At 43.2% G+C, this 17087-nt stretch overlaps 2 protein-coding genes across 3 annotated transcripts; both read right to left on the bottom strand.

Moving 5' to 3' along the window:
- Positions 1-474: 474 nt before the first annotated feature.
- Positions 475-1448, bottom strand: LOC306913933 (tetraspanin-3-like). Of its 2 annotated transcripts, XM_079490770.1 has the most exons (2): positions 1265-1448; positions 475-1072 (listed from the first exon to the last, which is right to left on the bottom strand). In XM_079490770.1, exons 1-2 carry the CDS (start codon positions 1325-1327, stop codon positions 566-568), a joined length of 570 nt encoding a protein of 189 aa, XP_079346896.1. In that variant the 5' UTR covers positions 1328-1448; the 3' UTR covers positions 475-565. The 2 variants fall into 2 exon arrangements, with proteins under 2 accessions (XP_079346896.1, XP_079346895.1); XM_079490769.1 differs by having other exon boundaries at positions 551-1448.
- Positions 1449-6882: 5434 nt separating this feature from the next.
- bmp15 (bone morphogenetic protein 15) lies at positions 6883-11285 on the bottom strand. The gene is made up of 2 exons (XM_079491462.1): positions 10715-11285; positions 6883-9107 (listed from the first exon to the last, which is right to left on the bottom strand). The coding sequence occupies exons 1-2, from the start codon at positions 11166-11168 to the stop codon at positions 7972-7974; spliced, it is 1590 nt and encodes a 529-aa protein (XP_079347588.1). The 5' UTR covers positions 11169-11285; the 3' UTR covers positions 6883-7971.
- Between the last annotated feature and the right edge of the window lie 5802 nt (positions 11286-17087).

Here is a 17087-nt window from a genome sequence, read left to right as displayed (position 1 = left end):
GATGAGTAAATTAATGTTATTTCAAAGGACCTGGCCTCATGTCGCCTATTTTGCTGTTTACAGTAACAGAACACGTACTGCTTGTGAAGAGTTGGTTCCACTCAAACCAGTAGTAATAGCAGTAATTCAGATACAGGTACAGGGGAGACTAGACTACACATGGGGAAGTTTTTTCACTCAAGTACTACACTATATTTAAATATTTATAAAATACTGCAAAACCATACACACACACATAGTGCAAACTGACATATGAGGAAAGTACCCAGTCCACATATTCTATACAGTATAAGGTCCAGCGACCACATTCTAACTTACCTCAAACAAAGGGTAAAACGTAGGTAGTCACAGCAGCAGATTACATGTAAAATCTCATTCCCCATTGACCATTCAAATAATTTGGTTTTTCAAAAATAGCTTTTTGAAAAACAAAAGGTAAAAGGAGAAAAAAAAAAAGGTAAGATGTTAGTGTATGTAAAATAGTTTGTTTTCATGTTCTCGGTCAAAACCGGTTTAAGTCACTCTTAGTGCACGTCTGTGAACGTATTATTGTTAGAAGGAAACTTTATGCGTAGGTTCCCCCAGTGATGAGTAGTTCGTAGGCGGGGTCTCGGTTCCACCGGCAGAGTACCACACATGCACACAGCATCCCCAGCATCTGAATTGCAGTAAATGTTAGTGCAGCCCAGATGACATACATCATGATCTTTTTTAGTTTCTTCACAACTAGAACTTCACATCCCTCCGGGTAGAGGTCTTCAGTATGAGCAAGAGATCCAGTGCAGGCTTCTGTATTACTGTTGCAGCAGCTAATGGGGACGCTGTTGTTTTTAGTTTCATTAAACCAGCAAGTGTTCATCCAATCTGAGTAATTGTGGATTCCGCAGCACTGAAGCTGTCTCTGCACATAGTCGATGGCACGGCTCGGGGCATCACTGTTGGTGCCACTGTACTCGTCATACACGTTCCGGATGGAGCCGTTAACCTCATCTTCAACCTTTGCTCTGTAAATATATCCAAGAACCACCACAGCCACTTCCGTCATGAACACCAGCAGAAGGATGATCACAAACGTTGCAAGTCCACAGTAGCTCTCTCGTACTGTAGCACAGCATCCAATGAGTCCAATAATGAACAAGAGGGCTCCGACAGCGATGATGGTCACAGCAGGGATAAAGGTATACACATCCTCAAAGAAGTGGTCATAGTCATCATATGTGATGAACACATAGGCTCCAACATAGCATAAAATACCAGCTGCTGCCCAAAATATCAGATTTAGAAAGACCAACACCGTCTTTGACGACGTTATGCCGCACTGCCCCATGCCTGATACTGAGAAGGAATCCAGTATTGCTATAAAAGTTAAAAGGCTTTTCTTCTATTCAGACATATTGTCCTGGCCCGCTGACATCCCGATACCCCGACCGACCGACTGAACCTCTGGATGTTTTGGTTTGAGCCAATTAAGGGTCCTAGCAATTACGGGTCCTAGGGTTGTCATGTCAACCTAACTAGGTAACATTAACTTGTCTTCATGGGGGGCATGAAATCAGGTCACCAGTCTAAAAGAAATTGTGACAACAAGAGTGTCTGTGACACATGTAAAAGGAAGCAACCAAGTTAAGCAGACAGGTGGGGCCTAGCCGGGGGTCAAGTGGCGACCTATGGGTTAGGCCACTACACAGATTTGGTGTGATATGGAGCGAAGTAGAATGAAGACCTACGCAGTGGCAAGTGTGGAGAATGAATGACCCGGGTATGTGTGGAATGTGATGTTTATCGAGTAGGCCTATAAGTAAGTAAAATGTTTTAAGGTATCACTGTGTACAACAGTGTTATTTTTAGGTGAAGTCATTCTAATGAAAATTGTTCTTTCCTACTTTCCAGGACTGGATGGTGAATCAATGAGATGGTCTAAATGTGTTGACAATTTAATGAATATCTTCCTTTCCCAGTGTGCATGGCATGGTTAATATGGCGATATTGACTAACTCACTAAAAACTTAGAATAACTCATCTAGGAAGAGTGTTGTGATACAATGCAATTACAGGAGGAAGGACAAAGGGAAAAAATGAGTATCCATAGACATTACGTCGACAAGGTAAGAACCCACTCACTCCCACACGATCTCATACATTATTGAAATATTTGTATTGACAGGAGGATACTAGTAGTGATGAAATACAGTGTAAAGATGCAATAATGTGTAACCTGTCAATGTAGCTAATAACCATAAAAGAGGGAGTTAACCATAAATCAGACTGTGAAAGATTGTGATCAACTGTGATCAAGATAGATCTTAATAAATTCCTAATTATGTATTATCATCTGGGGAAAAGTATAGAACAAATGTTTTAGAATAGGGGTAGTGTGTTGTTTTGTTTTTTTCCCAGCTCTGAAATCCAATAAATTAAGAGAAACATATCAGGAGATGTGTTTAAACAAGGGAAAAAACAAACAAGCAAATGAAGACAGCCGGAGAAAGCACTAAAATAGGTTTGTATGATGGGTAAATATACACACATACATTGACGTCAGTCTAGTGTTATATGAATTACAATTTAGGCATTTAGCAGACGCTCTTAATCCAGAGCGACTTACATTAAGCAATAACAAAAAGCATGGCATACATCACATGTATAAAAAGTAGTTATCATGAATCATGCGTAAACTAAGAACGTAACATTGGAGTATCTATGTAAACTATACATACTATACTATATAATATATTATACATGTGTACTATAAAGTGCTATGACTACATAAAGTGCAATTCTAGAGCTGTCTACATAACAAGCTGAAGCTGAAGACAATTCATGTAAAAATAATAATAATAATAATAATAATATTGAAATGAATTTTGTATAACCACCTTTTTAACCACGGTGGAAATAATTCAAGTGAACAAAATTACCTGCAAGTTGTTCTCCCTCTAAGAAAACCTGACAGACATATAAATATGTCACATGGGCCAGTGACACCAATGAGAGCCAAGCCACATCATCATGTCCGTCCAGAGACTCCAGACGTCCCTACAAGGCCCACACGCATTCGATCCCCGCAGTCACCCCCCAGTGACAACGATGGGAGCCGGATAAAGACGAGATACTGGGCCCACCATGGGGAAAAAAGACTAAAATGCCATGCCACAACGTGTGACAGAAACATAAGGAGAGGAGAACATTTGCATGGAGGAAAGAACCAGGGAAAAAGACTACACCTGATGCTGGCTTATGAGTGATCGCTCAAGACAAATCGAGGGTCGTAGGTTGGAATTTCCCAATAAGAAGGAAAAGGGTTTTCGCCCCTACCAGCCATCAGAAGTTGTGTGTAATAAAAAGAAAATTATCATGTGGATGAACATTGAATACACTTAAATGTAAACCTTTCTTACTCTAGGAGATAGTCCATATATAAGTAATCTTTTTGTAGTAAATTTGCAGACAGTATAGTATCTCATGTTCCTTGGTATAAATTAATATGAGACATTTAATTTACATATTTGAAATGGCGGAATGTAGTGGCAGAAAATACTACACTGCCTGGAGCAAGGCTTCCACCTGTTGATTGTCTGTCAAGATGACCTATTCTTACCCAAGACCCATGTTTAGTCTTGTCCACTGACCACACCTCAAATGTATTTGTGTTCCTTCACTGTGTATAAGAGAGACTCATGTCTGCAGCGAGGGAGGCTTGCATCCGTGCACCTCCCTGGGCTGGTACAGACCACTCCTTGTAATAAACGTGACATTGTTTCAGTCCACTCTCTACCTCGATTATTTCTTAAAGTCTCTGTTAGGAGTATTAATAATCCCACTACACTGTACTGATTACATTTCTGTTTGACTGTAGTCTGTACTGATTACATTTCTGTTTGACTGTAGTCTGTACTGATTACATTTCTGTTTGACTGTACCCTGTACTGATTACATTTCTGTTTGACTGTACCCTGTACTGATTACATTTCTGTTTGACTATACACTGTACTGATTACATTTCTGTTTGACTGTACCGATTACATTTCTGTTTGACTGTACCCTGTACCGATTACATTTCTGTTTGACTGTACCCTGTACTGATTACATTTGTTTGACTGCACCGATTACATTTCTGTTTGACTGTACCCTGTACCGATTACATTTCTGTTTGACTGTACTGATTACATTTCTGTTTGACTGTACTGATTACATTTCTGTTTGACTGTAGTCTGTACTGATTACATTTCTGTTTGACTGTACCCTGTACCGATTACATTTCTGTTTGACTGTACTGATTACATTTCTGTTTGACTGTAGTCTGTACTGATTACATTTATGTTTGACTGTACCCTGTACTGATTACATTTCTGTTTGACTGTACCCTGTACTGATTACATTTCTGTTTGACTGTACCCTGTACCGATTACATTTCTGTTTGACTGTACTGATTACATTTCTGTTTGACTGTAGTCTGTACTGATTACATTTCTGTTTGACTGTAGTCTGTACTGATTACATTTCTGTTTGACTGTACCCTGTACTGATTACATTTCTGTTTGACTGTACCCTGTACTGATTACATTTCTGTTTGACTATACACTGTACTGATTACATTTCTGTTTGACTGTACCGATTACATTCTGTTTGACTGTACCCTGTACCGATTACATTTCTGTTTGACTGTACCCTGTACTGATTACATTTGTTTGACTGCACCGATTACATTTCTGTTTGACTGTACCCTGTACCGATTACATTTCTGTTTGACTGTACCCTGTACTGATTACATTTGTTTGACTGCACCGATTACATTTCTGTTTGACTGTACTGATTACATTTCTGTTTGACTGTACTGATTACATTTCTGTTTGACTGTACTGATTACATTTCTGTCAATAAAGTATTCAATCAATCAATAGTTAAAATGGGTTTTGTACAGGATGGGGGCATTTCTGATCAAATTAATATGACCTCTAAATACTGAATCGAGCAACTTAAAAACTGTCTGGGGTGTCTGGGGTGCTCCCAAAAGCCTGACTAGACATTAAAATGACCCCAAACGTGTGAAAGTGAAATATCCCTGCAAGCCCTATAAGTGAAAGTATAGCTGATCTACAAGCTCACGTGTCACAATGTAGAACATTTTCCCACCATGTGTGAACATTAAACTTCTTTGGATTAAAAATAAAATCTAATTGTCTTTCAATCGAGCAATGCAATGCTACTACACAATTTATATGTATGCCAGTACTTTAACTATAAGAAAAAGTAAAAGTTGACTGAGCAACTTTTACTTTCAGAAGAATCTATACTTTGACTCCAGAACTGAGATTAGTTACTTTCAGGGGCAGGGAGGTGCAGAGAGTTAGAGGGGCAGGGGCTGAAATCCCATAAGAGGGCACTTTTGGTCCAAAATAGCAGATCTACAAGATCTGTGGCAACTTTTGATTTTCCGTTTTACACACCATCATAATGTTCTTATTTTGATCATAACACCCACTTACTGAATGTCAGTCTCCAGGTTTTCTTCAGAATATGTATTTATTAGGACACTATGGAACATTAGGAGTCCAACTAGTACTAGTGGGTCTCAAATGTTTTATTTGCAAAGACCCCAGGAGAATTCCATGCTAGAAGGCTTTCTTACCTGTATTTGTAGTTACGTCACCACCAAAGCGGTCCAGGTGTTATTTTGTGCAAAAGTGCATTATTGGCTATTTCCCCTAATATGGGGGTTGGGTTTTTGTGCTAATTCGCTTATTTCCATCGAAATAAGTAGTATAGTGTGCCGCTTGGGATACTATTTACATTATGAAGAGAGGATATATACAATCTTTTTTTTTAGCAATGGAAATAAGCGAATTAGCACAATACCCCAATGCCCAATTCAATTCATTGAGGGCTTATATTAGGGGAAATAGCCAATAATGCGCTTTTGCACAAAATAACACCTGGACCTCTTTGGTGGGGACGTAACAACTACAAATAAAGGTAAGAAAGCCTTCTAGCATGGAATTCTCCTTTAACTCTGAGTGTTCAAATACGGGTCCATTTGGTTCCACTTGAACACAGACCTGGTATGGTAATTCAGGGCCATCTATTTATGAGTTTCTGGTAATATTTACTCATTTTGTTGTCTGTGGCAAAAATGAAATGTTAATAAAGAAATGTCCACCACATACAAGCCAACATGGTGATGATAGAACACATCAAAATGCCTGCTGTAAAAAGGGACCATTACATGAACAACTGTAATAATCAGGCTACTAATAAAGCTACAATGTGCATATTATGAAAGAAGTTGAATGCATATTAAAAACCTTTTGGGCACGTTTTAGCAGATTTGTAGCTATAGTACAGGGGTGCCATCTGTTGGCCAGAAAGCAGTACTACTTCCAATATCTGGAATATGGGAGTGACTGGATGAATATTTATGCACAGAACCTTAACACTCATTTAGACCTGGGAACAATTTACAAATGCCTTCTAAATCCTGACAGTTTTCTGAAACAAAACAAAACATGTTTCTATGTCAGTCGTTCTCAAACATTTTCATGTCAAGGACCCCCAAGATTATATGTAATTGGCCACCGTCCCCCATCTGAAGATATGTTGTTCCAGGGACCTCCCTAGAAGCAAAGATTTAAAAACGTTCACTCTGAAAGAATATATATATATATATATATATATATATATAATTCAAAGATTTGCACTACATTCACGATTTTTCAAAAATAGCAGATCTACAAGCTCATAGCGCGGCACCGAGTGCCGCGCTATGAGCTTGTAGATCTGCTATTTTTCAATAGCTAAAGTATAACATAATGGTTAAAACACCAAAAGGGGTTCCCGCCCAGAATGGGTTAACACTCATTTAGCGTTTGTCACAAACAAATAGGCTTTGTAGAAAACGTTCCTTTTTATTCCATTAGCCTTTTCAATTTAATTCACAGAAATCACACAATACATTTCTTTTCTTTTACAATTTTCAAATACAATACATTACTTTTCTGAACTTTTTCCACAATCAAGACAGACTGCGACCGGGGCTCTTTTCATTCCCTTTGTCCCGAGTCAGACGACCACTAAATTGCACCATTTTGTTTTTTTTGTCTTTTTGTGCTTGGAGTCAACCTTAGCTGCTTGTCCATTGTGTGGATATTATCACAGCCCACACACTACGGGGAATCATAGGCAAGGCCTTAAAAAGGTCTAAGACAGAAAAACCTCAACCGATACAGACAGCATATGTACAGAGACCAACACACACACACACACACACACACACACACACACACACACACACACACACAGCTAAAAAATAAATGATGAAGACACCAAATGCCCCGCCACTTCCGTCATAATCAATTTCTCCTTCCCATTTAGTGCTGGCAAGCTCGAGGTAGAATTAAATTCAGCATTGTGCAAATTGAGAATAATCACTGCCGACTAGCTCAGCCGAGACATGGGTGTTGGTTCACTGCCGACTAGCTCAGCCGAGACATGGGTGTTGGTTCACTGCCGACTAGCTCAGCCGAGACATGGGTGTTGGTTCACTGCCGACTAGCTCAGCCGAGACATGGGTGTTGGTTCACTGCCGACTAGCTCAGCCGAGACATGGGTGTTGGTTCACTGCCGACTAGCTCAGCCGAGACATGGGTGTTGGTTCACTGCCGACTAGCTCAGCCGAGACATGGGTGTTGGTTCTCAACAAGTCCATGAATGTCAATCACAGCTCAGATCAATGAATCAACACCAAACACTCAGACCATCCATTTAACCCTATATTACACTTCGTTGTACCAAGTATAATCGTTGCGGCGTACAAAGATAGTAACAGCCGATCTACAATCTAGTAGATCTGCCATTTAATTTTTTTCTATATACATATTAAATAAATTGTACATTTTTAATTAAATAGAAGTCATATCACCCACAGCCAGCCCTACTCGGGGGGCGAGGGGGAAAACAGAGAGACCCTCCCCTTCCCTATCTACACGTGCACGACTCGGCCACCATGTCCTCCAGCTCGCGGTACTCCACCTTGCGCTTGTGCACCACCAGCACGCTCATAGGCATGTAGTGGTACGGCACGCAGGAGGGCGCCGGCACGTCGCCCACCTCCAGCTCGCGGATGACCGTCTGCACGATGGCGTGGTTGGGCGAGTGGTAGCCGTAGTGGAGGATGCGCGGGCAGTCGCCGCGGCAGAAGCGTGGGTTGTAGATGGGCGGGGCGATGAAGTAGTGGCCCCAGTCCAGCTCCTTGAAGGACAGGCGGAACGAGTGCAGCTTGCAGCGGCCCGCCAGCGCCGCCGATGCCGCGCTCGTTTTCTTGTGGTCTTTTGCGCGGTCGACGGCGGAGGAGGAGGAGGGCGGCGGCGATGATGAAGAAGCACCTTTCAGCATATCTGGAGAGGGACGGGTGGACGGACCCGAGGAGGACGACGACGTCGATGATGATGACGGTAAGGAGGAGTTGGTGGAGTCTTTGGAGCGGCGGTAGCGCTGGTGGTTGTTGGAGGGCCGGAGTGGGGGCGGCGGTGGCGGCTCCCGCACCACCCCAGCCTCCACCTCCTCCATCCCCAGTAGCTCCTCCATCCACTCGTCCACGTCCTGGTCCTCCTCCAGGTACAGGAGGAGCGAGGGGACCTCCAGGTGGTCACCACTCCTCCTCCTCCTCCTCTCCCTCGACCATCCCCTGACCGCCCGAGTGCCGCCGCAGCTGCCTCCCCCACAGGGTGGCTGCCACCAGGAGGAGGCGGGGTTGTGGTGGGCCCATCCGGGTTCCGCGCACCAATACTGGGCCGTGAGGGTCAAGGAGCGGCCCTCGCTCCCGGCGTCGTCATCCTGCTGGAGGATGTGGCCGCTGACGTGGGCCGTGATGTCCGTCTCCGTCCAGCGGTCGTGGGGCTCCAGGGTCGCCGTTCTCCTCCTCTGGCCGCCGCCGTCCTCCTCGCCCAGCGAGGTGATCTGAGCGCGGCAGCGGAGCGCCGGGCCGCCGCTGCCCCCTCCCTGGGTGGTGGCGGAGGAGGATGGCGAGCGGAGGTGGACGAATGATGCTCTGACCAGCTGCTCCAACGGCACGCCGTCCAGGTTGTACTCCACCGTGAAGGTGTACTGGTGGTCTGAGGGGGGGGGGGGGGGGGTGACACACACACACACACACAAGAGAGTGAGAGGGATTAGGAGATTTGACATTCTAAAACAGTTTTCTGAAATAATATGTTTCTATATCAGTGGTGCTGATTGCTGAATATTTCATGACAAGCACCCCAAAAACCGCCGACCCCCATCTGAAAATATGTTGTTCCAGGGACCCCCCAGAAGCAAAGATTTGAGTTGAAAACGTTCGCTCTGAAAGAATATATATATATATATATATATATATATATTCAAAGATTTACGCCACATTTTCACGATTTTTCAAAAATAGCAGACCTACAAGCTCGCGCTATGAGCTTGTAGATCTGCTATTTTTCAATAGCTAAAGCAGAACAGAATGCTTAAAACACAAAAAGGGGTTCCCGCTCGAAATTGGTTAAACACTATACTTCGATTGACCGGAGTCCCTCAGGGTTCTAGACTAGTACCTCTTCGGTTTTCGCTCTACACTAAATATATCTTCCCTGAAAACAGCCAATCTACAAGCTCACCTTGCATCGTGTCACGTGCGATTAATAATTGCAAATAGGAGTCGTAGAATTATCGTGACAGGCCTAGTACGGGATGTGCCCACCATAACGCTCCTAAAATGGTAACATGTCTTTATACTAGCTCAGTGTCTCAACGGGAGGTCTGGGGACAGTTCAGAAACCTGCCAACCGGTCAGGGCAGGTTTTGTCATTTCAAACCAAATTTTTATCTTTTTTTGAGTGGTGTAAAACTGTAAACCACTCCTAGAACTGGCTTTGTTAGTTTACGTGTCTGTTCGTATCAAAAAATGAGCATGGTTGCTATGGTCACCCAGTTCACACGGGTGTGATTTCATTACGTCAGACATTACGTCAGACCACAGTTGATCAGTCTATATAAGACCTTACCACTCAGTTTTTTTGTATTAATGCAAGAAAAATGCCTTTCATTTCAGCATGCTAACCTTTAAGAATAGGAATTCCTAAGTCTTCTGGGGCTCAGATAATTATAGCTAGGCTTCTAAAGTGTCCACTGTACTGTACTGTAGCTGTACCAATGATAGATGGATGGAGTAGAGGGAATTCTTAGGACAGCTTGTGCTCTTTTACAAATCAAATAGATCAGACACACATTCTTCTGACTAATTATATTTTGGGATGTACAATTGAGATAAAGTAATACATGGCACATTTCATACAACAAGTGCAACCCAATGTGCTTCACAGATCAAAATAGGAAAAACATTAAAAAAAAACATTCATGGGGAAAGAACACACAAAATAACATAGGCATACATACAGGCTACTGCAATTAAATTAGTTGATGAATACACAAATGACTGCAGACAGTCACTCACAAAATTATGCGAGTGTCTCTTTAGAAGCCAACTTTAACTTATTTCTTTCTACATTATGCTGCAGCATGGCATTATTTTATTATCACGATCTTTGATGATGGACATTGACATCAGGAGGAGTCAATGAACTTGAAATGTAATTTATGTGCATGTGAATTTAATTGTTTAGCCTAAGACTATAATACACGTTTGGCCAATAGATTTTTAAACACCCATGATGAACGCGCGGCTCTCTCCTCTCACCTCTTGACGCCATCAACAGGTAGTCCACAGAGGACGCCAGAGGTCTGAGCAACTGGACCGTGTTGGAGCCGAACATTCGGTGCCGCTTGGGCCTTCCGTCCGGCCCGGCGGCGCTGCGGTACAAGCTCAGCATGAACTGCAGGTTCTGGTCCGCTTTCTGCTCGTCCGTCAGCGGCAGGTGGTGCGAGCCTCTGTGTCTCCTGAAGTCTTGTCGACGAGCGTTGTTGTTGTTGTACTTCAACTTGGGATGCGGCGGCGAGGAGGAGGAGGAGGAGGGCGAGGCGGCGGCCACGACCTGGGTCAGCAACATCAACGACACGACACAGGACAGGACGGTGGCCTTCATCAATGCGGTACGCTTCATGCCCTGAGGGGCCCTCATATTTAAAACCTCCCCCGGTGCTGCTAGTGAGCACTGAGCTCCACCACAGAGGCTAGGCCCACCGGCGGCCATAGTGCTCAGTCATTCCCGACTCCCGAGGGCGTGATCTCTCATCTAGGGGAGGAATCATCCGATCACCTGTCCTGAGCCGCGTCTAAATCGCTGTCATGAATCAGCTGAGCCATTTTACACATTGATAATGATCAACTTCCTGCCAATTGGCTTCCAATTTACCACGCAGGGCCGCCTGCGATGGCAAAGAGGGGACATGTGATTGGTGCGTAAAATGCGTAAATGTTGTTTATTTATAGGCCTACAGAAAGTACAGCATGCATATTTCATATTTCACACCAAAGCAACTCACAGTGCTTTAGAGTTGCAGAATAAAAACAAATATAGGCCTACTTGAGTGCAACAGATTTAAAAAGAGATACAAATAGATAGATTAAATTAAAAAAAAAAAAATAGATAAAGGAGAATATTAACAAATCCCACATTTGATACAAGAAATAATACAAAGTGAACTGACAGCACAGCTCATTTAAAGCCCAGGCAAGAACAGCGGTTAACCAGTGGTCCGGGGACCACCAGTGGTCCTTGAGGGGGTTCCAGGTGGTCCCCATGCTAAATGATGGAGAGTTCATGGTAACCAAATGGACCCTTACAAATCTTTAACTCTTAAATGATTGTTAAACATCTGCATTACTTAATTTTCAAGAAGTCTACACAATTAGAGAATGTAGAAGAATTGTTATTTTGATCAACGTATGCCTGTTATCTCTCCTAATGGTACCGACATCATGCAGCATGGAATGGAATCTTATTCAACAACAAAATATTCTAAGGGTAAGTTTTGGGTCTGAGCGGCTAAATGTCATCAAATGGTGGTCCGTGGCTTACTGTGTATGCAGAAACAATTATGGACTTTGACATGAACAGGTTTGAAAACAGGGGTAGAGTAAGCAAAGTTAAATAAATATGTTTTTAACTTGGGCTTAAAAAGGGCTATAGGGTTGGTTGGGGCTTGTCTAATGTAACCTATACTGTAATGTAAGTTTGTGGTGCATATATTGGTTATAGTTTTCTGTCACACACTGATGAGAAAGTAGTGTGTGTGTGTGTGTGTGTGTGTGTGTGTGTGTGTGTGTGTGTGTGTGTGTGTGTGTGTGTGTGTGTGTGTGCGCGTGCGTGCGTGCGTGACAATGCATCTTAATCCCATGCACAACACCACACTGACTTTAATTATTTTTTGTGTTTTTACAAAACAATATAAATACCTATAACTGTATGAATAAATAAGTCACCATCACCACCAGGCTAGACCAAGAAACCATGCATTTAAAAACACATTTAGACCGAGATTTAAATTCTGTAACATGGTATGTATTTGCATGCAAACAAAATAAAAATCTTTATGTTTTGCTTACCATGGTATAAATCCCATTCTGGGCGGGAACCCGTTTTGGTGTTTTAACTAAGCATTATGTTATACTTTAGCTATTGAAAAATAGCAGACCTACAAGCTCATAGCGCGCCACCGAGTGGCGCGCTACGAGCTTGTAGGTCTGCTATTTTTGAAAAATCGTGAAAATGTGGCACAAATCTTTGAATATAATATTCTTTCAGAGGATTTTTTATTTATTTCGTCGTCAGGCCTAAATGGGATAAGCATATACATATACCACTGTGTCACATACAACACGTATGGAACGAATAGTTATTTCAGAATGGATTGTTTCCCATTGCACTGTTCTTTACAACAAGGCCTGTACAGGTCAGAGGTCACAGGCCTTGTTGTTCCACTTAGCAAATAATATACGTCCGAATCCTGGGATGTTCTGCAAGAGATTTAGGGCTTATGTATTCCCACATGTGACGTGACCGACCTAACAGTACATCTAACCACACAGCGTGCGTGCGTGCGTGTGCGTGTGTGTGTGTGTGTGTGCAGTGCACCCACTACCCAAGTGCACACACACCAAGGGGGAGAAGATTCCTATAAAGCAGGGGTTCCCAAACTGTGGTGCGTGGACGCCCTCTAGGCCCGGGGGACGGGGGTGCATGCATGGTTTTATGATGTGATTTAACACAAACGGTAAAATCCTGTAAAACACTCTGTTGTGTAATATAAGGAGATGCATAGAGCAGCTGTGGGAGTATACAGCAGCAGCTGCATGGCCCTCAGTGCAGTGACATTCTGTGATTATTTGCCATAATCATATTAAAAAACATTTTTGGCCATGAAAAATAAATACAACGAGACTGAGCGTTGGGGCGGGGTGCGTCAGCTATAGGTCAGGAGGTAACAGGGAGTGCACGGCCCCCTAAAAGAAAAAGTTTGGGGACCGCCCAGGGCTCTGAAGCCATGGTTTTAATCATTTTAAATGTACTGGTGGTCCCGGCGTTCTAACGTTCCAGCCCAGGCACACAGGTGGCTCCTCCTCAGCCTGTGGTGGTCTGTCTTATACACACTGAGGAATGTACAGCCGAGATGCAGGGGACAGACAGTAGGCCTATTTATTGCCCTCCGTTATGCCCCCAGGGGCAGTTAAATGGCTTCTTGCCAGGAATGCGAGCACTGCAGGAATGAAAGCAGGTAAAGCTCCGTGCATTAGAGAGAGAGAGAGAGAGAGAGAGGGGGGGGGAGAGAGCAATTCATGGGAACAAGGGCCTGCATTGTTGGCAGTGTCATGTACTATAAAACCCATCTTAATACCTATAGCGTCATGGATCACTTACCACAACACCCACCCTCCCTGGTTTACATGTATTTAAACTGTTTTTTAGTCCATACCACTTTGAATTAGGTTTCAATGCATTTAGGTTGTTTTGTTTGTTTCATTCATACAATCTGCACTCTTAGGAATTAAAGGCATCGTCATCTTCAGCTGACCAACCATTCCTGAGGTCCAAACAAGAGGTCTTTTTTTTTGCCTGGGCAAGTATAAGAAACCCAGGACTTTATCTTGCACCACCTCTTAACTCTTATCCCTAAACGCATTTTGCCATTTTGTACTATTTTAAAAAACCTTTTAAAATAGTTCAAATAGCTGATCTACAAGCTCACAACGTGTAGATGTAGATCGGCTAGTTGAACTATTTTAAAATGATTTTCAAAATAGTAAAAAATGGAAAAATAAGTTTAGGGATAAGGGATAAGGGTGGCGCAAGATGGAGCCCCCAGTCTCATTCATCATATGACTCTCTTACAGCACGCACGCACGCACGCACGCACGCACGCACGCACGCACGCACGCACGCACGCACGCACGCACGCACGCACGCACGCACGCACGCACACACACACACACGCGCATGCAAGCAAGCAAGCAAGCAAGCAAGCAGGGGGAGATAGTTAAGTGTCTCTTTCAACAACAGTTATTATTTACAATCACAACCATTGTCTGGAGCGAGAGAGAGTGTACGTGTGTGGGAAAAAGTACGGCCAATAATAAAGAGCAAATACACAATGCGCTGCTGTGGGCGCGAGCATGTCAACAAGACGTCAGAATATAAACGGTTGTGAATCTGGAAACATTAAATTCACTCAAAGTGCAATAAATGCCAAATGATTTGGACTTGTTGATGTCATAAGAACACAGAGGGAGTTTAGTGTGACATTACATTGAAACTGTATTCTTTGTCCAAACAAGTAAATTACATTTATGCCAATTTCTGTGTCCTTTATGTAGGTCTGGCTTAAGGACAGTGGTTCTCAAGGTGGGGTCCTTGAGGGGGGTTCCACGGGCCCCCCAGTAGGAACCAAATGGACCCATACACAATACAAATTGAACCAAATGGATTTGTACTTTCAGAGTTATAGGCTATATGGGGGCCTTATGCTGCATTCACATGGAATTAGGCAAGCGGTAGACGGCAAACGGTGAAAAGATTAAATATTTTAACATTGATGCCGTCTGCCGTTACCGTCGCCAGTTCTGGCTGCCGCGCCGTCCTGTTCCGTTTATCGTCCTGCTAAAATGACTTCCGGTTTGCCGTCTGCCTGATCTCATGATGTGAATGCAGCATTAGGGGCCTATATATGCATAGATTGCATACCAAACTGGGGGCAAAAAGCAAAGCAAGTTCTTTGTTTACCCAGGGTAAGTGGACTAAGCTCGAGATGCTTGTTTACAGCCACGCCCTGCTCATAGAACATTTCATGGTTGGGGTTCAATGCCTTGCTCAAGGGCACTTCAGCGGTGGCAATTTTAACGTGCCGGTCCGGGGATTCGAACTGGCGACCTTCCGGTATCAAGACCGCTCCGCAAACCGTTCGGGCCGTCCTTGAAATACATGATTACAAGTTTAAGAACCACTGGCTTTAGTAGGAACGCATGCAGGCTCCACTGAATAGTAGCCTATATTGTTCAAGTTTGTCCAAATAGTAGCTATTATAGTATTATTATTATTGAAGGGCAGAAGGCATCGTTGTGTGAAATGAGCTGATTACAGTATATGCAGTGTGATCTTTGCGACCAAAAAGTGGCAGGTTTCGTGTTTCAAATGAACGGTGACTCTTATGTCAGTGGTTCTCAACCAGTGGTCCAGGGACCACCAGTGGTCCTTGAGGGGGTTCCAGGTGGTCCCCATGCAGCTAAATGATGGAGAGTTGGTAACCAAATGGACCCTTATATATCTTTAACTCTTGAGAGTGTATAACATGAAACCAAATGAACCCATACGGGTCCATTTGGTTTCATTTTACGCTCTCAAGAGTTAAATTATTGTTAACCATCTGCATTACTTAATTTACAGTCTACACAAGAACACAACTATTGAGTGTAGAAGAATTGTTATTTTTGTGAATATTTGCCTGTTGTCTCTCCTATAATTGGACCAAATTTTATCCCAACGATAACAAAGTCTTGGCTCTTTAGAGTCTAAATCTCATCAATCTCATCCGTGGCTCAAATGCTGAATAAAGAATGGGCTTTGATATGAAAAGGGTCGAAACCACTGTATCCTTATGATGTGTGGGTCATGTTGCCGGCTTGCCGCTGCTGTTGCTGATACAATGCAGAGGTTGATACTCGCTGGTCCCGGATCCCAGGATACTTCCCATTGGACAACACGGAGCCAAACCTCTCTGCCATTGGCTGGTGCGGCTGTCACTCACACCCACCGTTCGAACAGAGCTGGGACAGGCAGTGTCGCCATGTCTGGTTATTATAAGCGACTGTGGGACTTATTTTTCTATCAAGTTTTCTTGTAAATGTAGTTGCGATTTCTGGGGGGCTGGTTTATGAAGTGTACTTATTTTAAAACAGTATCTCTCAAATATTTTCCATGTCATGAACTCCCATCCCCCAAATTAATAAATGTTTGTCCATAACCCCCATCTGAATACACCATAGGCTTTCATGGGTTATCCTTTTAGCATCCTTTTGTATAAATCTGTACCTCTGTACCTTTTTTTTGCAAAATATATATTTTTGAAAATATCAGATCAAGCTCACAAAGCGTTGCACGATGCATCGCGAACCATGGACCAGTGGTTCTCAAAGTGGGGTCCGGGGACCCCCAGGGGTCCTTGAGGGAGTTCCAGGGGGTCCCCAGCTAAATGATAGTCAGGAACCAAATGGACGCTTATAACTCTTGAGAGTGTACAAGTGGAACCAAATGGAGCCTGTACATTTTCAGAGTTAAATTAACATTGATTTAACAATATAAATTTGCGGTCCCAGAGATAGAAATGCCATTAAATGGGGGGTCCGTAGCCTAATTCAGCAGGCCAAACTGGGGGTCCTTGAAATTAAACATAAACATCTTCTCTTATGGGGGTCCCTTACCGTACCTGGCATATATTTCCAAATGGGGGGGGGGGGGGGTCCGCAGGATAATTAGTGTCAATTTGGTGGTCCTTGATTTGAAAAAGTTTAACTGCCATATATTGCATCATGGGTTGCTTATTTCTCCCTCCAAATCTCGCCAATCTGGCAACAACAACACTGGGGGGACGAGGCTTCCCTCCCTCACTCACTTCTTTGG

This window comes from Electrona antarctica (genome assembly GCF_951216825.1).
Source record: "Electrona antarctica genome assembly, chromosome: 21".
Classification (NCBI taxonomy): Eukaryota; Metazoa; Chordata; class Actinopteri; order Myctophiformes; family Myctophidae; genus Electrona; species Electrona antarctica.
This window is presented reverse-complemented; position numbering and strand designations above follow the sequence as displayed.